The 22,601-nt window shown below is 39.3% G+C and overlaps 1 protein-coding gene across 2 annotated transcripts in view; it reads left to right on the forward strand.

The window, feature by feature from the left end:
- Positions 1 to 22,601, forward strand: part of PTGDR (prostaglandin D2 receptor) — a 60,548-nt gene that overhangs the window by 12,323 nt on the left and 25,624 nt on the right. Inside the window, exon 2 of one of the 2 annotated variants that reach the window (XM_058739051.1) lies at positions 1,702 to 1,965. In XM_058739051.1, coding sequence (XP_058595034.1) covers positions 1,702 to 1,941 — 240 coding nt within the window. In that variant the 3' untranslated portion in view covers positions 1,942 to 1,965. Of the gene's footprint in view, positions 1 to 1,701; positions 21,850 to 22,601 lie in introns of those variants that run through there. The other variant, XM_058739050.1, reaches the window with a different exon arrangement.

Raw genomic sequence — 22,601 nt, forward strand, 5'->3', positions numbered from 1 at the left:
CAGCCAAGTGAGGGTTCCATCCAACCTCATGGTCAGACTCTAAAGCTAATGGACTTAGCCACTACCTCAAAGAGACTTCCCGAAGGGCTTAATGTTTGAGATGGACCTTGAAAGGAGCTAGGATTTGAGCATGTAAAATCGAAAAGGTTTTAAAGTAAAATGCTCAGTTTTCACAGTTTTGAAATGGAGATAATGATTGTAATGGATTTTTGTGAGGATGAAATGAAGTTTTAAAAGTGAAATGCTTAGAACAGTGCTGCTCTACATGGGCACTAACCATTATTATTACTATTAGTATTATTAGTCAGTGACGATGGGAGAGGGCATTCAGATATAAGTGTAACTTCTTTTTTATTTTTAAAAAATGTTAATTTATTTGAGAGAGAGGAAGAGTGCACACATGTGGACAGCGGAGGGGCAGAGAGAGATAAAGAGAGAGAGAATCCCAAGCAGGCTCCATGCTGTTAGAGTAGAGCCTGACTCAGTGTTCAAACCCACAAACCATGAGGCCATGGCCTGAGCCAAAATCAAAAGTCGATGCTCAGTCAGCTGAGCCACCCAGGCATCCCTAAGTGTATCTTCTTAAGTGCAGTAGATGGGAATGTCTGAGCCCACTGAAATGCTCTATAGAAAAAAGAGTAAAAAGGAAGCAATTACAGGAAGACACATCTCATATTCCTTGATTGCACTGAATGGGTCTGGGCTGGACAATTATTCATAACTCCTCCCAGTAATGTTGAGTTTACATGCTTTCTGTCCCATTCGAGTCCATTTTGTCCCATTATGGATTTAGACTCTCAATAGGCATAGGAAATATAACGGCTGGCCTCCAGCAGAGTGGGAGACAACGGTAGTGCTGGCTGAAGTGTTGGCCATGGTGGCTCAACAGGAGGAAAAGCCATGGGATGGGACAATTTGCAGGGCTCCAAGGAGGTCAGAACCTCGGGGAAGATCAAGACAATATGAGTGGTCAGGCACAAGTAAGTAGCCTTATATTTGTGTGTGTGTGTGTGTGTGTGTGTGTGTGTGTGTGTGTGTGTGTATCCTAGTCTGAAAAGAGGATGTCAACCACAGAAAGGTAAGCATCTATCCTAAGAATAAGTAATTCACGTGAGTTGAACAGGTCCTTGTGTAAGTCTCCTCCTATCTTCCCACTGAAGTATTTCCTGTCTCCTCCTTGATTAAAAGTTTCTGTTTCATTGTTGTCTCCAAACATGCAACATTTCACAAATGAGGCTTGATTCTGGGCTAATAAAAGGACAGAAAGCAGGCAGAAGAAAAAAAAGGAAAACCAGAGAAAAGAGAATCTCTGTGTTTATGGAAACATGGTGACCCTCTTTGTAAAAGATTTGGTGGCCTGGATTTGTCCCATGTCAGCTCTTCCTCTGTACAGCCTGGCAGGGACCTGGAAACCCCTGCCCTGCAACATCACAGCAAGTAGAGCAGCCTTCAGGGACTTAGACCCCTCTCCCAGAAGCACTCGCTTCCACTGAGCCTTCAGGTCGACCTTGCACCTTCCAAACTCCTTACTTATTCCTATCAGCGGCAGTGGTCTTTGCTGCTTGTAATTGTACCAAAAATGAATATTCCAAGCCAAGTTGCCATGTTCCTAAAAAATTAATGTTTCTAAAGTGAGGTAAGTGAATTTATTTCTACCATCAACCTTTCAGTGTCATAATGGGATGTTTTTCTTTAAAACAGTATCGTGCTTACTATGGAGCATTTAAAGCGGTCAATGAGGAAAACGGCACCTTTGAAGAAATGGAAGACCTCCGAGCCTTGCGTTTTCTATCTGTAATCTCCATTGTGGACCCTTGGATTTTCATAATTTTCAGAACACCGGTATTTCGGATGTCTTTTCACAAGATTTTCATAAGGCCTCTTATGTACAGAAATTGGTATAACAATTCCTGCCAAACTAACATGGAGTCCAGTCTGTGACAGTGTTTTACCATCCAGTCTCTGGTAAGCTGAGGAATATGTCACATCTTCTGTCAAAGAACCATGATTTAAAAAAAAAAAAAAATTTACAATTTAAAAGCTATCTCCCATAACAAAACATCTAAATGTGTTTTCAGAAATATTTGATAACATCTTTAACAATCTGTGGTCACTCTAGTCATGAACCAGTTCAGTCGATTTTTCATCTTGAGTTATGAACAGCAACTACAATTTCATGTAGTGTAACCAACGTTAACAGTCTTCAAGCAAGGGTATTAATTGTTCCAACATTTGGGCGTGGCGTCCCTAATGTTTTAGAGAGAATAATGACACTCCTGGGTGTTTATTTGGATTCCGGTAGAAGCACCATTGTTTACAATTATGTGATGTGTGTTCTTAAAATTTCTTATCCTATTCATTTCTGGTGAAACCTGATTTGTTTATTTTGTATCCTAATTGCCTGAATTAGAGATGCTCCGCAGAGAAGTGAGGTGGGAAGTACAGCCAGGTCAGGGTTTGGACAGGCCTTTGCCAGCCACCCTCTGGAATGGTGCTCACTGCTTCATGTGGAGAGGTGGTCCGTAAATAAGTAGACATGAGGCAAGATGTGGCTGTGGTCCCCAGCCTAGAGAAGAAAAACTCGTTTTTATCTTTTGAAGTCTAGTATTCAGGTAGGGATGTCAGTAGGAATCGAAATTTGGGAGTGGGTTACAAAATGTTTCAATTTTTGGAAACTTCATTTTATATGTTTATCATATTGATTGATTCTTTGCAGGAGGGATTTATGTTTCTTTGAAAAATGGTGACATATGACTTCCCAGAGAGTCGTGTTCACTGCGTTTGGCTGTGTGAAGCAGCAGGGCATTTCGCACAGAGAAAAGCCCACCCAGGACTCCCCTAACCTCAGTTGAGGATCATGTCAACAACCTTAACATCCACCTATTAACAGCCATATTTTGCTCTTTGTGGGAACTGTAAGATCATATTAAGGTCCCTGAGAGCTATGCTTTCAAAACTGGAGCAGGATGTGGCTCAGATGGAGCACAAGTGAGCACTTTAATCGTATGTTTAAATGTTTACAAAGGTTAGCAACACTATGGCCAGAAGGGAAACGTGGGGGAAATATGGTTGCAGCTAATAAGCCAAACAAAAACCTCTAAATCCAGCTGGTAGGTAAGAACTTGCACTTTTGGTAAAAGAACACTTGGGGGCTGTCAGAGAGGTTTCATCACCTCTGGGGTCCTTTTGTACCCCAACACACTCAGAGACTCCGAGCTGGAAACCTGGCTACATTTGAATAGTCCCAAGATCCCCACTTAGCCATCCCTTCCAAAGACAAGAGTGTTTGTCTGTCTTATTTCCAGTTGAGCAGCAACCCCATTTTTCATCTCTGGTTTATCTCAGAGATGTATTAACCTGGATATATATGTGTGTTTGTTTGTTTTTGGTATAGCAGAACTGTGAAATGACCAAATTAGGAATATACAAGTTGTAATTTGAGAGGATGACTTCATGAAAAATGCATTTGTTCTCAAGTTTAACTTTCATTTGTATATTTAACGGGTAAATACATATGTGTTTTATTTTCAGAGGAGATGCCTCTTTTTTTTAAATTTTTTTTTATGTTTATTTATTTCTGAGACAGAGAGAGACAGAGCATGAGCAGGGGGAGGGGCAGAGAGAGAGGGAGACACAGAATCAGAAGCAGGCTCCAGACTCTGAGCTGTCAGCACAGAGCCCGACGTGGGGCTCGAACTCACAGACCGCGAAATCATGACCTGAGCTGAAGTCAGTCGCTCAACTGACTGAGCCACCCAGGCGCCCCAGGAGATGCCTCTTTTATTGTGCTCTCCTTTTGGAAGGTGTGCTATAATAACTGTCAAGATAATTTGATAAGGTCTTACATGAATCAATAAACATAATTTTATAATATTTTGCAGAGGAAGTTTCTTTAAATGAAAGGAAGAGGTTTAGTTTTTTTTTTTTAATAAACAGTTGCCAGTTGTATTTCTTTCTCCAGTGGTTTAGTAGTGTGAATTTTTATATGCTCTTCTATTAGCATTTATATTAGTCTACACAAGTTTGCATAGTTTTATCCAAGGACTTAGTGATCCTTTCTGTTTAATACAAAGTGTAGATATACCATCATGATGAAATCCAAGTTAAGTTAGAAGTCCATTCTTCAATTATCTTTTATTTCTTTTCGTTTATTCATTATGTCATTAAATAAGTCTTAATTGGCACATACATTGTGCCAGGCAATTGGTTAGGTGCTGAGGAAAAGAATACCTAAGACTCAGTCCTGGCCCATGAGTTTTTCATTGTGTAATAGGGGAGACAGTCATGTAAACAGTTACAATAGCATTTAGAAGTCCCAGGAGTAAATGCACACACGGTCCAGTTAGAAAATGAAGTCTGAACTTGGGGTTGGGTGTGAGATCATCAGGAGAACTTCTGCAGGACAAGATGCTTAAATCAAGTGTTGAAAATGAGTAGGAAGTTTGGCTCTGACTGAATGCCGGACGAAGACCCCAAGAGATAGTTCACAGAAGAGGAACTGCATGTGGTTCATAAATGTAGAAAAATTTCCAACCTCATCCAAGAAATGCAAAATTAAAATGAAATTGTCAAGGACTAAACCAAAAAAAAAAACAAAAAACCTGAGTCTCAATAACAGAGAAGCTTTTATTAAATAAGAGGAACGTGGCTGGTGAGTTTGTAAATTTGACTACCTTTTCTGGATAGCAACCTGACAGCACATATCAAGAACCTAAAAGTGTTCTTTTCTACCATTCTAGTAATTCCACTCTAGAATTGCCTAGAATAAACAGAAGGGCTGTCATGGCGATGTGCTAAACTCTTCTTTGTAACATTATTTATAATCAGGAAAAAATGAAAAGGAAACCATCTAAAGACCAAAACAAGGGTTAAACAAACTTTTCAGATATACTAGAGAGTTCACCTTTGAACGACACAGGTTTGAACTACGTGGGTTCACTTATTTGTGGGTTTTTTTTCTCAACAAATATATTGGAAACAATTTTTGGATGTTTGCAATAACTTGAAAAAAACCTCACAGTTAAACTGTGTAGACTAGAAATACAAAAAAAAAAATTAAGAAAAAGTTATTATTGTAAGAATACAGTATGTAACACATATAACATACAAAGTATGTGTTAATTGACTGTTTACATTATCTGTAAGGCTTCCAGTCAACAGTAGGCTATTGGTAGTTAAGTCCTGGGGGAGTCAAAAGTTACACACAAGTTTTTGACTATAGCTCCAGCTCCTTGTGTTCAAGGATCAATTGTATACACACACACAAACATGAGAATTACGCCATCATAAAAAAAAGATGTTTTCAAATAATTTATAGAAGTTCAGAAGGAATCTTACAATGTAATATAAGATGAAAAAAGCATGATACAGATTTTTAGGTATGACCCATAAATATACATGCATAGAAAATAGTTTGAAAAAATAAAGAATCAGAAGTGTGAACACAGTTAACCTTTTAATATGGACTTTTCCCCATAATTCTTTGCATTTTCCAAGTTTTAAAATAAGGCCACGTTTCTTTTACATAAAATTATTTTTTTACAAAAATAACTAGAAATTGACCAAGCAAACATGGGGAATAGGCATGAAGGAAAAGCTTCCTATTTTTTTTTAATATTTATTTTTGAGAGAGAGAGACACACTCTCCTGAGTGCAAGTGGGGGGAGGGGCAGATGGAGGGGGAGACAGGAAATCCCAAGTGGGCTCTGTGCTAACATCACAGTTTCACAGTTTTGTGAACTCGTGAAACACCAGATCATGACTTAAGCTGAAATCAAGTCAGACATTTAACCAACTGAGCCACCCAGGTGCCTTGGAAGAGCTTTCTAGTCTAAAGGAATAGTATGTGCAAAGCCACACAGTAAAGGAGTGTGGCATGTCCAGGCTTAGTTTGTAGCTCCATTTGGCAGAAGCTTGGGAATTGTGAGCAAAGGTGGCAAAAAAGCTGAAAAGAGAGGCAGGTTTTAAATCATATAGAGTGTTGGGTGCAGTGGTGGAGGGTTGGAGACCTTGAAGCCAGTGTGCAAACAGAGTAGAATATGAGGAAGATCATGCTGGTGCCATGCACTGTGGACGGGACAGATGGGGCACCAGATGGTGTGAGAGAGGGAGTGCTGGGGCCCCAGGCGGTTGTACAGTCTGTGCACTCCACCAGAGCACTGGCTAAGTGGATGGGTCTGAAATACAGCCCTGGGCCTGCTCACCTGGCTGTGGGCTGCATCAGCTCAGAGGAACAGGCTTTTTATGATCTTTCTACTAGGACGGGGACAAAGACGGTGTATGTGCAGGCCTGGGAGTGTCCTGTTGCCAAGGAGGGAAAGAGGTGAGGAGGAGCTGAACTCAAGCACTGAACTCAAGATGAATCACACAGCTCTTTCATAGGTAGAGCTGACAGGAAGGATTCCAACTTATTCAGTCATGCCTTTTGTTTTGCTTTCAGTGGTGTATCGGGCCATTTTCTGCTTCTTAGTTTCAGGATACTCAAGGGCAAGTTAGGAAAGGGGACAATTCTGAAAAAATTCCCCCCACCCCTTCTTATTACATCCCCAGTTTATCTGGACAGAGGATTGCAGCTACTGATTCCCACAAAGTTTCTGAGCTACCTGTGGATTTTAATTAGATACTACCCAGCCAAGTTAATAAAAGGCCACCTATTAGGACTGTTAATTTAGTTCCAATAATCAGTCAGAGGCTGACTGGGCCAGGTGTTCTTGAAACTTTAGGGCAGAGAGGAGGAATCCCACAAATAATAAGCACTTGGATGACTTCAGACACTCCCTAGCCACACAGCCAGCTTGCTCATTTAACTGAAGGTCTCCGTGCTCCAGGCCACTGCTTGTCAAAGCATGGCCCTGGAGCAGAGCATCAGTACCACCCCGTACTTGTCCAGTCCCACCTCACACTTACTGAATCAGAGTCTCTTGGGGTAGGCCCCAACAAACTATGCTTTAACATGCTCTTTGGGTGATTCTCATGGGTGGTCAAGTTTGAGAACCACTGCTCCAGGCAACAAGGTAAGGGGGGGTGGGGGGGGGAGACAAAATATGCCGAAGACTCCATGATGTTTCTCCTACCTCTGATTCTCAGATCTTTTCAGTTGTGGGTCATCCCTCACACTTGACTCCATTTTATCTGTAATGTTCTTAAGGCTGTTAGAACATTTACATGCAGGCAGCCATCACATACCCTTTCCAATGCTCACTACTGATGGCGGTGATGAGCCTTTGGCCCCAAAGAGATAGAGGTACTCCCTCAGATATGCTGCTTCTTAGCCTCCTGCAGATGCACCTTGGGGCTAAGGCTGTGAGTTGTTCTGTTGTGAAAGAAAACCAACTAAAGGGCATTCATTCACAGAAATGTTATCAGAGATTATATGTAAAGGTGGGCTTTCATTTGGGATTTAAAGATATTTTTTAGCTCTCCATAGAATAGAAATCTCCAGTAAAATACGTATAACTATTTTTAAAGTTTTGTAATTTATACTTTTTGAATATTTTAAAAAATACATCATACTCTATCTTCTCTCCTAGGTTTTAAAAGATGTGAGGACTAGATATTTTCCTATTTTTCTCTTTTTTCCCCTAATAACTAACATGTACTATAGAAGGGCTATAAATATGTGTTGAATAAAAGGTGCTCTCTCCCATGATTTCCCAAAAACATAAGTAATATTCAATAAGAGGCTGCTGTAACTTGATCAAAGAGTCCTCTATATCTGAGAGGAATGTTCTCATTCCAGCATACAAGAATTTTTCTCTTAGGCCATGCAAAGATGAAAATAATAAATGCAGGAAAAAATATTTTTGCTCCATATTTTCCTACTGTCTCAGATTGTGGAAATTAATGTGTTTCAGTTTTATCCAGGGAACAGCAAGCTGTAATTAATAAAATTAACAACATATGGGGCACCTGGGTGGCTCAGTTGGATGGGCGTGTGACTTCAGCTCAGGTCATGATCTCACAGTTCATGAGTTCAAGCCCCACGTTGGGCTCTGTGCTGACAGCTCAGAGCCTGAACCTACTTCGGATCCTGTGTCTCCTTCTCTCTCCGTGCCCCTCCACAGCTTGTGCTCGCTCTCTCTCTCTCTCTCTCTCTCAAAAATCAATAAACGTTACAAAAATTTCTTTAAATTAAATTAAATTAAATTAAATTAAATTAACAATGTAAAAAGTTTATTAGGCAATGTTAAAATTGTAAAAACAATTTTGCCTCACTGGAGTAGAGTGTTTCCTGCCCATCTCTTAATTCCTCTCATGAGTGAGGCTGGATTTGCCAATGTGGCTATTTCCAGTACTGCCTGCGGGTGGAGCAAAGCTGAGCTCACAGATAAAGTGTGGTAAAGTAATTAGGGTTTGCTGTCCCTGCCTTTGCACAACTCTCTAATTTGTTGAAACAAATCACAGGTCTCACCCGATATCAGCTAGGTGAAGATTGAATCTTTCAGACAACTTTTAAATCTGTATGTACTTGGAGTCAGTCCAGTCTTAAAAATTTTTGCAATGAATGGATTCAGAATCCATCATGCTCTGGTTACAGAGCATGGTCAAATATAGGGAGAGTAGGAAATAAAGTTGATTTTTTTTTTCTTTTTGCTACTGAATTGCTAAAACCAATGAGAATAAAGCATAGTCAAGTCCAATCTGATAAGAATGTATATTTTAAGTCACCTTAGAGGGCCTTCTACTGATTCTTAATTCATAAGAAGTTCTTAGAATCCAATTGAAAACATAGGACAAATTAGAAGTTAAAAATAATACAACGTAGTGCAAATGTTACTAAGTGCTGCGGTTTATGGCATAGATTTGAACTCATCAAGTCCCAAATCAAAGACAATTGATGTTTAAGATTAGTCTAGTGGCACATTGTATTGACACTAGGTAAACAATGACATTGGTAGCTTGCCAACATCAATTTCTTATCAGTACAAAATAGGATATGAAAACGGTAAGTGCCATGCAACATTACATAATTCATGGTGAATTGGGAAGGACTTCTTTAATTTCTTCCAATTGAAAGCCCACCCAATTTATCCAATGGATATGAAAATTTGATTAGAAGGGGCACATGCACCCCAATGTTTATAGCAGCACTATCGACAATAGCCAAAGTATGGAAAGAACCCAAATGTCCACTGTCTGGTGAATGGATAAAGAAGATGTGGAATATATACAATGGAATATTATTCAGCAATGAAAAAGAATGAAATCTTGCCATTTGCAACAACATGGGTGGAACTGGAGGGTATTATGCTAAGTGAAAAAGATATCATCAGATAAAGATTATCATAAGTCAGAGAAAGATATCGTAAGACTTAACTCATGTGGAATTTAAGAAACAAAACAGATGAACATAGGGGAAGGGAAGCAAAAATAAGATGCAAACAGAGAGGGAAACAAACCATAAAAGATTCTTAAATGCAGAGAACAAACTGAGGGTTGCTGGAGGTGTTGGTGGGGGGGATGGGCTAAATGGGTGATGAGCATTAAGGAGAGCACTTACTGGGATGAGTACTGGGTGTTCTGTGTAAGTGATGAGTCACTAAATTCTATTCCTGAAATAATTATTATACTATATGTTAACTAACTTGGATTTAAATTTTTAAAAAACTGGGAAAAAATAAAAATAAAGCCCATCCAGGGAATTCTAAATTAAAAAGACAAAGTGCAATCAATGATTTACGAATCCAAAATAAAATGACCCCAAAAAGCTAAAATGGGACCAAAAATATATCTTTAAAATGTGAATGAAAGTAATATCAGGCAAAATAGAATTTAAGTCAATAAAAGTTTTAAAGGGTTAAGTGGATAAAAAGTCTACTTGGGGCTGTAAATTACAATCAGTAGTGAATACCTTACAGCCTGGACTTATTCTGATAAAATAATATGACAATGAAAATACAAAGAAAAAGCACTGGAAACATGAGAAATGAAAAAAAATCACTAATTTTTTGGAGTAATTTTTTGGCATGGATGATTTTCATGCTTCCCCCCCCCCCCATCAAAGGTAGATCAAATAGACAAGAAGACATTTGTTTAAATATATCTATATTTCTGGTGCCACATAACTCAAAACTCGGATTTATATTCATTAGGAAGAGTGTATTTAGGTTGGTCTGTTTTTAAGCATCGGCTCTGATACAGACTTAAAATTCACTTTTGGGGTCTTAAGAAAGATAAAAATTGGTTCTCCAGAGCCGCTAAAACAGGTTCAACAAGAAGCTTGTGTGACTGTGGAAGAGACATGCCTTATGTAAAGCAGTGTTGTGGGCAGAGAAAACGAACAGTGTTTCAAACATGAGGGCTAAACTCAGTCCTAGGGAATAGAATCTCCAGGGGCGCCAGGGTGACTCAGTCAGTTAAGTGTCCGACTTCGGCTCAGGTCCGTGATCTCACAGTCTGTGAGTCGGAGCCCTGTGTTGGGCTCTGTGCTACAGCTCAGAGCCTGGAACCTGCTCCAGACTCTGTGTCTCCGCCCCTCCCCCACTAGTGCTCGCTCGCGCTCTCTCTCCCTCAAAAATAAAATAAACATTAAAAAAAGTTTTTTTTTTTAAAGAATCTCTGATGGTTAGATGTTAGTTTGTAATTTAGCTGCTTTGTGATCTGTATACTGGGCAAAATTCTGTATACTGTGATCCAGGATGAGTATCAGTCAGGATTTTTTTTGTTGAATAATGGTTGGCGATTCTCCAAAGCAACAGGGGACAAGCCAACTGGTGATTTATATCATTGGAATGGCAGCTTCTGATAGAGCTGCCAGTGATCCCAGTCTTGGTGTATATGCTTTTGTGTAATCTCTTCCCCTCAAGTATGAGCTGGACCTAAAAACTTGCTTCTAATGAATAGAATACAGCGAAAAACATCTGGGATGTTACACTCTGGATTAGGTGACAAAAAAGACTGGCTTCTGCCTTGCTTGCTTGCTCTAATAGAAGCCAGCTGCCATGCTTTGAGAGGCTCACAAGGCAAAAAACTGAGGGAGGTCACCCAGCCAACAGCCAGCAAGTTGCTGACGCCCTCAGCCCACAAGGAAGTGAATCCTGCAATCACGTGAGCATTGCTGGAAGTGGAGCCTTTGGAGTCCAGCCTTGAGGTAGTTACAGCCACAGAAACACCTTGACTACAGCCTTGTGAGAGACCCAGAGGACCCAGCCATGCCGTACCCGGATTCCTGACCCACGGAAACTGTGAGAAAAAGTGTTTTGTTTTGTTTTTTTTTAAGCTCTAAATTTGGGAGTAATTTTTTTCAGCATAGATAACTCATACAATCGTTACTGTTCAATTAATGGATATCTAATTACATAAAAATCCATAGCATATTTTACAGATAAATGTGGTACATGGAATAGTTACAAGCCTTGATATATTAGGTATAAGGAAAATCTCAACAAATGTAAGAAAGGAGAAATTAATGAGCTCTTCTCTGGTACGTTTTAAGTTGCAACAACAAAAAAAAAACCTCTTTACTTGGAAATGTTTCTTCTTTTGCATATGATACATGCTAAATGGTGCATAAACATGCACATACAATTTAAATAATAATTATAAAATGAATACCCATGGAGACACCATGCAGGTCAAGAAATAGAACACTGCTGGTACCAGAAGCCCCCTGTGTGCCTTTCCCTGATCACAGCTCCAAAAGTAAACACTATTCTGCCTTTGGAGATGACCATGTTTTGGCTTTTCTTTATTTTAGCACCTATGTGTGTATCATAATACATGTACCCTTTTGCATCTTTCTCTCTAGCTTAACAATATGTCTCAGGTGCAGAGGTGAGGACGGGGATTCAGGTGTATGTGATTTGTGGAGCTCGTGCGCTCAGGAGAAAGGTAGTGAAGGAAGCAGGACAGGGAGAGGAGCTGAGCAAGGACGAGGTGTCAGCTTCAGCCTGATCCCCAAGGGAGCTCTGGAGGATGGAAAGGGCCAGAGTGTTGGTCCTGCTGGGATACTTGGGACAGCATGTCATAAAATGTCTTCGGCCAGGGTGTACTGGGAATACCCTTTTGGCCAAGGACGATTGTGCAGAGCAGGGGCCAACTGCAAGCTATTAGCAACCAATACAGGAGCTGAGGGATAGAGCTCTGGCCTGGGACGGGATCTGGACAGCACCCACTATATATTCTATTTGAGATTCAGCTTTCCTGTATGTGTAGCTGCAATTCATACAATTTTGTGGCCAAATAGTATTCTATCGTATGACTGTATCATATGTTGTCAGTGAACTTTTGGGTTTCTGGATTTACCTATTACAAATAGTGCCGCTTTGACTATTCCTATCATGTATTGTGTTGGATACATTGTGTTGGCACATACCTAGGAGTGGGACGGCAGGGTTACAGGGTATGTGCATCTTTGATTTTGCTATATTGTAAAATTGTTTTCCAACTCACGCCACCAGCAGCATTGTTTGGTAGCTTCCATTGCTATACTTGTACTTTTGGACTTGATAGGTTTTAGCCAGTCTGGTGAGTTTGTAAATGGTATCTCATTGAGGTTTCAACATGTTTTCCTTCTTGATAATAATGATGGACACATTTTCATACATTTATTGGTTCTTTGGAAGTTCTCTTCTTCTAAAGCTTTTAATCAAGTTTTTTGCCTAGATTTTTTTATAAAATGTCTGTCTTATTGATTTGAAGATGTCTGACCACTTTGTCAGTTCTGTGTGTTGCAAAAATCTTCCCTTCTATAATCCCTCTTTCAGTCTCTTTATGCTGACTTAAAAAAAATTTTTTTAATGTTTATATATTTTTTAGAGAGACAGACAATGAAAGCAGGGGAGGGGCAGAGAGAGACACACATGATCCAAAGCAGGCTCCAGGCTCTGAGCTGTCAGCACAGAGCCTGATGTGGGGCTTGAACCCACAAACCCTGAGATCGTGACCTGAGCTGAAGTCGGAAGCTTAACAGACTGAGCCACCCAGGCACCTCTTAGTGAATAGAAGTTTTCATTTTATTTGAATGTAGTATACTAAGCTTTTATTTCATGGTTAAGGTTTTAATGTCTTATTTGAGAATTTTTTTTCCTAACCTGGAATTGTTTTTCTATGTTATATATCTTTCTATGGAAAGATTTTTCTATGTTATTTTACATAAGCTTTATAGTTTTGTCCTTTACTCTTGGATTTTAATCAATCTGTAATTTATTTTGTGCATGGTATGATGCAGATAACTAATTTTATATTTTTACCATGTAAATAACCCAGTTGTCTCCAAATGAACTTTTTACTGAAAAGTGCTCTCTCCTCATTGATACTAAATGTCATCACTGTCACATAGCATATTTCCAGATTCGTATGCCCACTTGTAGTCTCTGTACTATTACATTGGCCTGTTGTCTTAGTTACTTAGTAGTTTTATCATACCTGGTACATTCAGTCCTCCCACCTAGTTTTTGGTGGGGTTTTTTGTTTGCTTTTTTTTTTTTTTTTTTTTTTTTTGAGAGCACAAGCGGGAGAAGGGCAGAGAGGGAGACACAGAATCGGAAGCAAGTTCCAGGCTTTGAGCTGTTAGCACAGAGCCCGATGGAGGGCTTAAACTCACCAACCGTGAGATCATGATCTGAACCGAAGTCAGATGCTCAACCAACTGAGCCACCCAGGCGCCCCCACCTGGTTCTTTTTGAAGTGGGCCCTGTTAACCTTACTGCTTTGTGTTTCCATAAATTTTTTTTTTAAGTTTATTTATTTATTTTGAGAGAGACAGTGAGCAAGACAGGAGGGGCAGAGAGAGAGAGGGAGAGAGAGAATCTGTGCTATCAACATGGAGCCTGGAGGGGCTTGAACTCACAAACTGCAAGATCATGACCTGAGCTGAAACCGAGTCAGATGCTTAACCAGCTGAGCCACCCAGGTGCCCCTCCATATAAATTTTTAAATAAGCTTGCCAAGTTCCACCAAAAACAAATAAACAAAAAAACTGTTTGTTTTTTTTTAATCAAGATTGTACTGGCTGGATCTATTGACTAAATTGGTTTATCTCCCAATTTACTTAGGTTTCCTCCTTAATTCCTTATCAAGGTTTTAACCTTTATTAAAGTACAATACACATAAGAGAAGTGTGCAGACTATGAGTAGATGAGGGAATGAATTTTCACAAAGTAAACACACCTAAGTAACCAGCTCTCAGACCCAGAAACAGAATACCATCAGAATCTCAGATCCTTGCTGTATGGAAGTGTTGAATCACTAAATTGTACAGCTGAAACTTATATTACCCTGTATGTTAACTGACTGGAATTTAAAAAAAAAAAGAAAAGAAAGAAATGCAAATTTGGGGGCCAGATCCCAGAACTACTGAATCAGAACTTGTGGTGGTAGATTCTGAGAACCTGTGTCTTAACAACCTCTCCAGGGATTTTTTTTTTTTCAATTAGAGTATAGTTGAAGCACAATGTTATATTAGTTTCAGGTGTATAGCAGTGATTTCTCTTCTTTATACCTTATGCTGTGTTCACCACCAGTGTGGCTACCCTCTGTCGCCATACAACACTCTGACAATACCATTCGTGGACCATATTTCCTGTTCTGTGTCTTTTATTCCTGTGACAGGAATGCACGCCAGAGTTTGAGAAACTTGGCTTTTACTCTTCCCTTGGGAAGGCAGATGTCCATGAAGGATAGTCCGTGCTGAATCTGGAGTGGCATTTGTAGGGAAGCAATGACGCTTTCAGAGAGTATGTGCTGTAATTTGGTTCTATTTACAAAGGAGGCCAGCGCCAAGCACGCTTTCATTAATGATTATGTATGGGGGAGAGTAGCATCAATCACGCAGTGCTGGCAAAGGGGGGGGAGGGGGGCTGGTGAGTCTTGATTTCCTACAGGGCCCTGCATCTTCAGAACAGTTGCTGTAACATTTTATACTATGGGCAGAGAGTAATCCACTTCCTCTTATTCAAGTGACAAGCATTTTTGGATTCTTTGATTTCAGTAGATCCATAAAGATGGAAAGAAAACCTATTTAGGATACACAAGAGAGTATAGTCAAATGATAATGCTAATTCTTTGGATTCTGGGGTATGTTAAAGGCTGAAATGATGGGCCCAAAATATAAGTGTTTCCAAAAATCTCTTCAAATACGGGATGGCCAAACTGTGTATATCATTGTATTATTTATGGCCCCAAGTTGCAGAAATAAGTAATAAAATTAACTTAGCATTTGCTGATCAAAAAAATAGAAAAGAAAAAGAATCTCAGGCCCTCAAAAATCCTTTTTTTAGCTACTAACTAGACCCGTATTGAGTAACCACTTTCTTGACTTCTAATATCCTATATTGTATTAACTTTCTCTACTTTTGAACTTCATATAAATAGAATCAGTGTATACTTGGCATTTTTCACTCACCATTATGCTTATGAAATCCATCCACATTGTTCAGATAGTTTTGTTTGTCCTCATCGTTACAGTGTGTAGTGCTCCAAGTATGAATTTACTACAATAGATTAATTCATTCTGTTGTAGATGGACATTTGAGTTGTTTCTAATTGGGCTATTACAGATGATGATAAACATTCTGGTACACACATCTTTGGGGAACGTATGCACGCATTTCTGTTAAGGAAATAACTGTGAACATAATTGCCAGGTCATAAGGTTTTATCCTTAGTAAATACTGCCAAGCAGTCTTCCAAAATGGAGTGTATCTATTTATACTTCTACAACAGTATTTGAACATTCTGGTCAAGTCACACGTTCATCAGCACTTCATATTGTCTATTTCAATTTAGCCGTTCTGGGATTACATAACAGTATCATATTGTGGTTTTAATTTGCATATTCCTGATATGCACCTTTTCATATGTTTGTTGGCCTTTGGCTATCCCTTTGTAAAGGATCTGTTCAAATCTTTTCCCATTTGTAAAAGGTTACCTGCCTTTTGCTTATTGATTTTTTTTTAATTTTTTTTTAACGTTTATTTATTTTTGAGACAGAGAGAGACAGAGCATGAATGGGGGAGGGTCAGAGAGAGAGGGAGACACAGAATCCGAAACAGGCTCCAGGCTCTGAGCGGTCAGTACAGAGCCCGACGCGGGGCTCGAACTCACAGACTGAGAGATCATGACCTGAGCTGAAGTCGGACGCCTAACCAACTGAGCCACCCAGGCGCCCCTGCTTATTGATTTTTGAGAATTTCATCATCTGAATCTTTTAAGTTCTTGAGTTTTGTGCTTTGGCTTGAGTGGGGCAAAATTTTGTATAGTGTGGAAATTCTAGTAAATCCAAATCTATCTGGTTCCTAGAATTCAAAATGAGAAGCTAGATAATGAAGGATACCTGAAGCCATTGTAGGTGTGTTTCTGGTTCCTCATTTCCCGGCGAGTTTGATGTTATGCTAAGTGCTCTTCTTTCTGAGATTCTCTGACACCTAATATGGCAGTGCCTTCCTCCAGAGAGGAACTGCATTTGCGAGGCACCCGGGGTCAGTCCAGGATTACTTTAAACCAATTCAGGGCATAAGGCTTTTTTAGACCATTTGGATGAGGTGAATTGGGGTTACAAACACAATCACTACCAGCATGTGGTTATAAGTTCCCTAGGATAGGATTTTCTTTTCTTTACTCCCTCTGCACTGTTCAGCATCAAAGGATTTTATTTTTCTTACAGTCTCCTGGGGGTGGGGATTAGACAGGGAAAACCTAGGTTTACTTCTGGTTCATTCCTAACCTGAGGAAATAGCCCTTTGAGATCCTAGCGTTATGGGGGAAGGTTTCTTATTACACTCTCCATCTTTGCCAGAATCTAAATTTGAATTTCTGAACTTGTGGGCCCTGAAAGCCCATAAAAAATAAAAACCAACTTTCTTTAGTTGGCAGAGGTCCTCAGAGGCAAAAACAACATCAGTGTTCTGCTTTTCCCTCTAAATCTCCATTTTCATTTAGATTTTGGCCTGATAGAGCATGACTATCTTATCTTTTTCATGCTTTCCAGACTTTTGAAATCTTTGCACATTTTTTAGTTATTTTCAACTGGAGGGTTAGTCTGAAGAGTCTAGCCTAATACATTATCCAAAATAAGACATCTTTTAAGTTTTCAGGCTATCAAACAATTATGGAAACAGTGAAAATCTCTTAAATGAGATAACTAAAAGAGGTTAGTAAATATTTAAAACAAAATCAATGTAAAAAAAATATATATATATATGAGATGTAGTCGATTCTGTATTTTAGAGGTAAATCTGTAGCAAAAAATACTTTTTTTAAAAATGTTTATTTAGTTATTTTGAGAGGAGGGAGGGACAAAGAGCGAGAGAGAATCCCAAGCAGGCTCTGCACTGTCGGTGCAGACACCCAATGTGGGGCGAACCCATGAACCATGAGATCATGACCTGAGCTGAGATCAAGACGCGCATGCTTAACCAATTGTGCCACCCAGGCACCCCAACAAATACTTTTAATATTTAAAAAAAAAAAAAGAAAGGGATTACATTATTTGAAATTTTATAAAAAGAACATAGACCCTAAGCAAAATGAGGTTAAAAATGATAAAGATAAATAAAGGATGAAAAAATGTATGTAAGTAAACTAAAAAAACTGATTCTTTGGCAGTGGGGAGAGGGATAAGAAAGACTTAACTAATTAACTGGGGAAACAGCACAACACAAAATTAAAGATAAAGGAGATATGACCCTGACACAAATTTGCAATTGTAGGCAGCTACCTGCAGCCATCACTTTCCAAGTCTCACTGTCAGAGCCCCCGGCTGGGGCAGGGGGAGGTTGAGAGGGAGAAGGCACTTGAGAAGAGCAGCTGGAGATGAAATCAGGAGGGTCCAGACCTCTCTCCATCTGAGGCAAACAGAGCAGGCCCATTTATACTGATACCTAGACTTGACAGAAACACTACACAGAAGAGATAAGTATTACAGATTGCATCCGGAGTCTCTAAGACCACCCTCAGTTTTGAGGATTCACTACAAGGACTCACAAGACTCAACATATAGTTGAGGTCTTGGCTATGATTTGTTACAGCAAAAGGACACAAAGCAACATCAGCAATGGGAGAAAGCATGTGGAGTGAAGTCCAGAGATAATCAGGTACCCCCTTCCTAGAGTCCTCTGTAATGGAGCCACATTAAAGTACTTAATTCCTCCAGCAAAGAATTGTGACAATACCTGTGAAATGTTGTCCTCCAGACATGCTCATTAGGGACTCCGTGTCCAGGCATTTTACTGGGGGTTGGTCACGTAGGCAGCCTCTGCCTGGAACATACCAAAATGTCAGACCCCCTAGAAGAAAAGCATTCTGTTTGTACGGCCTATGCACGGTAAGTGACTCTTATCACTTAGGGAATGGTGGGAACCCTCCCCAAGTCCAAGTTCCCAGATCCAACCACACATCAACTTTGCAAGCTGGCCTTTCCAAGAAAGCTGTCTCAGACCTGCTATATTAAGTCTTCTCTACACAAAACTTTATAAGAAAAACATCATTCTTACTTGATATTATTGTATTTCTAGAAAATATGAAAGAATCATCTGGTAAACCAATAAATGAATAAGGGTTTATAAATATAGCTTAATAAAAATAAGTAAAAATCAATAACATTTTAATAATACCAGCAGCAACCTGTATAAAAACAGACAAACCCCCAAAAAAGGTCCTGTTTGCAATGGCAACTAAAACACACATAATGCCTGGGAATAACTTTAACAAGGTATGTGGTGATGCCTGAAGAAGAAAATACAAATTATATTAAAAATATAAAGTAAGACTTGGAAAAGTAACCAGATATTTATTCCTGGTCAGGAAAACTGGATATGAAAATAACTGTGTCTGAATTAATTTGTGGGTTTAATGTAACCCCAATCAAAATCTCTACTGCTTTGAGTTCCTTCTTTAAAAAGAAAATATTTTTTGCCTACATTGATAAAACGATCCTAAAGTTTACTTGGAAAATAAAAAGGGAAGAAAACTCTGGGGAAAAAAAAAAAAGTTATGGGAGGGTTAGTTGTGTTTTAATCATCTTACAAAGATATGGTAATCAAAACAATGTGATATTTGTACAAAGTATAAGCTAGATCAGCAAAACAGGTCCAAATATAGATCTTACTATATGAATGACAAAGAATGCATCATAAGGCAATGAGGAAGAGAAAGATTAGTCAACATATGATACATAAATAACTGTTTAACAATTTGAAACTAGGCCCTAATTTATTTTTAAGAAATCCAACATGTCCTGTCTTTAAACACTATCACTTTATCTTTTTTTAATTATTTATTTAAATTTTAGCTAATATACAGTGCAAGATCGGTTTCAGGAGAATTCTTTTTGTCACTTTAAATGGCCATTATGTACTACCTAATTAAAGCCAAGATAAGTGTGGCTTTGTAAAGGATTTACGGTTTACAGTATTCGATGCTACTTCTGTATATCCAAAAAGGAACTAAAATAAAAGTGCTGACAAGCCTGGGGAAAATACCGTGAAAGGATAATATCTTTGTTATAAAATGAAGATCTATCTTGACATGAGGCAGAAGCTGTAGTAGAAAGTAACCTGTCCAAGGTCAGGTGGGCTTGGGTAAGCTATTTAGCTTTTCTGAGACTCGATTTCCTTCTTCCTTGCAGGGTGTGACACGGGTTAAAAATATATGTAAAATGGCTAGCACAGTATTTGCAGTATTAGGGTTGCTCAACAAATGATAGCTACAGTTAGTGGAGGCAGTGATAGTGGTCAGAACAGTAAGAGCTCATGGAGTGAGAACACATGAAGTCGTCAAAAGACAAATGCTTAAAGAATGTGAACAGAGAATTCTCAAAAGAGGAAATAAAACTCTTAAGCTTGGAAAAATGCTCAACCTCACCAAAAGTCAAAGCAATGCAAATCAAAACAATGAGATAACATTTTTTGGTCTAAATTATGAAAACATTTCAATAACAGGAGTACCCAGGGCTGAGAGTGTTTCCTGGAACTGGTATTTTCATATATTGCTGATAATATACAAATTGGCCCAGTCCTCTTAGGAAGCGATGTGGAAATATGTACCGTCATTTCAAAAAAAGATCATATTGTTTGATTCCGTGATTTCACTTCTGAGAGTCAGTCCTAGAACAGAATCGCAAACATGGAAATGCTACGTGCATAAAGAAGTTATGTGTAGTTGTTATGGAATAATGGAAACAACCTAGCTGTCCAGCAATGGGAGGAATGATTGGGATTTACTCATAGGGGGTGGTGATTACACTGGTGCTACATAAAAAATAGAGTAAGAGAGAAAAACAGGATGCAACATTTTCTGTGTATGGCGTAGCAGACAAAATTGGAAGTACATATTTCAAGTTGGAAATCGGATTTACATTAAAGTGGCCTGTTTATTGGGGCACCTGGGTGGCTCCGTTGGCTGAGCATGTGACTCTTGATTTCGGCTTCAGTCATGATCCCAGGGTCTGTCAGATCAAACTCCGCATCCCACATCAGCCTCTGTGCTGACAGTGTGGAGCCTGCTTGGAATTCTCTCTCTCTCTCTCTCTCTCTCTCTCTCTCTCTCTCTCTGTCCCTCTGCCCCTCTCCTTGGCACTCGTGCTCTCTCTCTCTCTCTCTCTCTCTCTCAAATTTTTTTAAAAAGTGGTATGATTATGGAAAATTACGACTTTTATAATTTGAAAATTATAGTTAATTGAAACTAGGTTTTCCTGCCTATTTCCAAATGGGTTCTTTCTCTTTTAAATGACACCAGAATTTAATTTCAAAACCCTTGACAAACGCTGACTGACCTGTTTTTTTATATTGCTCCTCTAGAGGGGGCACAAGTACTTAAAATACATTATAACCATCCTTGCCTAGGTTACAATAGTCCAGAATTTTAGACCTCAAAGGACTTCAAAGATAATCTAGGTGTTTTCTGTAATGTTAGGGCTATACAGAAGGCACTCTCTAGCTATGAAACATTTATTTTCTGTTATTAGTGCTGCTTTTACATGACAAAGGCTTTCTTGCATAGTGTACAGAATCTTGTTGAGTGGCAGTTCCCAATGCAGAGGAAGATGGTAAAGGGAGAAAAATCAAGGATGCAAACTATTCTCAAAGCCCTAATATTACTGACAGAGAATTATAATCTAAGAACTATCGCCTGGAATATTTTTTATTCCAAAAAGGTAATTCTGTCAGCTCATTTAATGGTTTTGCTTTTTGTTTTTATTTTTGGTATCCTGGTAAGACTGGGCTCCACAGAGCACCAAGAAAAGGAGAGAATTTGGGGCTTTGGTGGGTGGTTAATTTGACTAGTGGCCTATCTAGGCAGGTAAGGTCTGATCAAGGGTCCTGGGACCTGAAATGTCTCTCCTGCTATGCCAGTTGCAAGGAGCTGGATTTAGCTTTGGACACTCCTCAGGTTACATCTGGCTCTGTAGCTCTGAGTTCATTCTATACTTTCTCATCTGTTTGTTGGATTTAAATTTCAGAAATCCTGGGGAATCTGGGTGGCTCAGTGAGTTAAGTGTCTGACTCTTGGTTTGGGCTCAGGTCATGACCTCACAGTTCATGCATTCAAGCCCCTTATCAGGCTCCTCACGGACACTACGGACCCTGCTTGGGATTCTCTCACTCTCCCCCTCTCTCTGCCCCTCCCCTTCTCATGAATTCTCTCTCTCTCTAAAAATAAATAAATAAACTTTTAAAAAGTAAATAAATAAATAAATTGCAAAAATCCTAATTAAGATGCATAATCTCTCGGGACACCTGGGTGGCTCAGTCTGTTGAGCGTCTGACTTCGTTCGGCTCAGGTCATGATCTCAAGGTTTGTGGGTTCGAGCCTCATGTCGGGCTCTGTGCTGACAGCTCAGATCCTGAAGCCTGCTTCATATTCTGTGTCTCCCTCTCTCTCTGCCCCTCCCCTGCTCACTCTCTGCCTCTCTCTCTCTCTCTCTCAAAAATAAGTAAACATTAAAAAAAAATTTTTTTAAAGATGCATAATCTCTTATAACCCAGTTTTGCCTCAAAACCATTTGGAACCAAGAACAAAATGAAGAGCCTTCCTATACCTAAACAACAACAAAGGCATCAGAAGATGGGGGTGGTAGGAGCTGGAGAACTTTTCTGAGGAGGTGAAAATCTCCTCAGGTAACATGACAAAACCTAGTAGCTCTCCAGGCCCCCAGACAGAGGAGCGGCAGATAGGACTCCTTCTCATGGAATCCAGAGGGAGAAATGGCCTGTAAAACTCTTCTATTTGGTGAGAGCTTGCTCATGATTCTTATTCCCTTTGTTGAATTCGATGTGATAGATGAAATAAAAGGCCACGATCCTAGACTTCTATCCCAGCTGTGGACCTGTTACCAAAAATGGAGGTGCTGTGCCTCGCCACCTGCCCACAGGCACCCCCTCACCCATCTTCTTTGCCCTTATATAATAATAATATATAATAATAATAATAATAATAATAATAATAATAAAAGGATATTTACATCATAGAAGGTTATCTCCCCAAAACAGAAGCAAAACTAAGATAACACCATATTCCTACCACCAAAAATTACCATTATTAATGCCTCAGTCTATGGTCTTCCAGATTTGTGTGTGTGTGTGTGTGTGTGTGTGTGTGTGTATGTATGACCAAAATGAGACTGTTATCTGCTGACTGTTTTGCTATCTGCTTATTTTACTTAA

Source organism: Neofelis nebulosa, chromosome 7 (genome assembly GCF_028018385.1).
Source record: "Neofelis nebulosa isolate mNeoNeb1 chromosome 7, mNeoNeb1.pri, whole genome shotgun sequence".
Taxonomy (NCBI): Eukaryota; Metazoa; Chordata; class Mammalia; order Carnivora; family Felidae; genus Neofelis; species Neofelis nebulosa.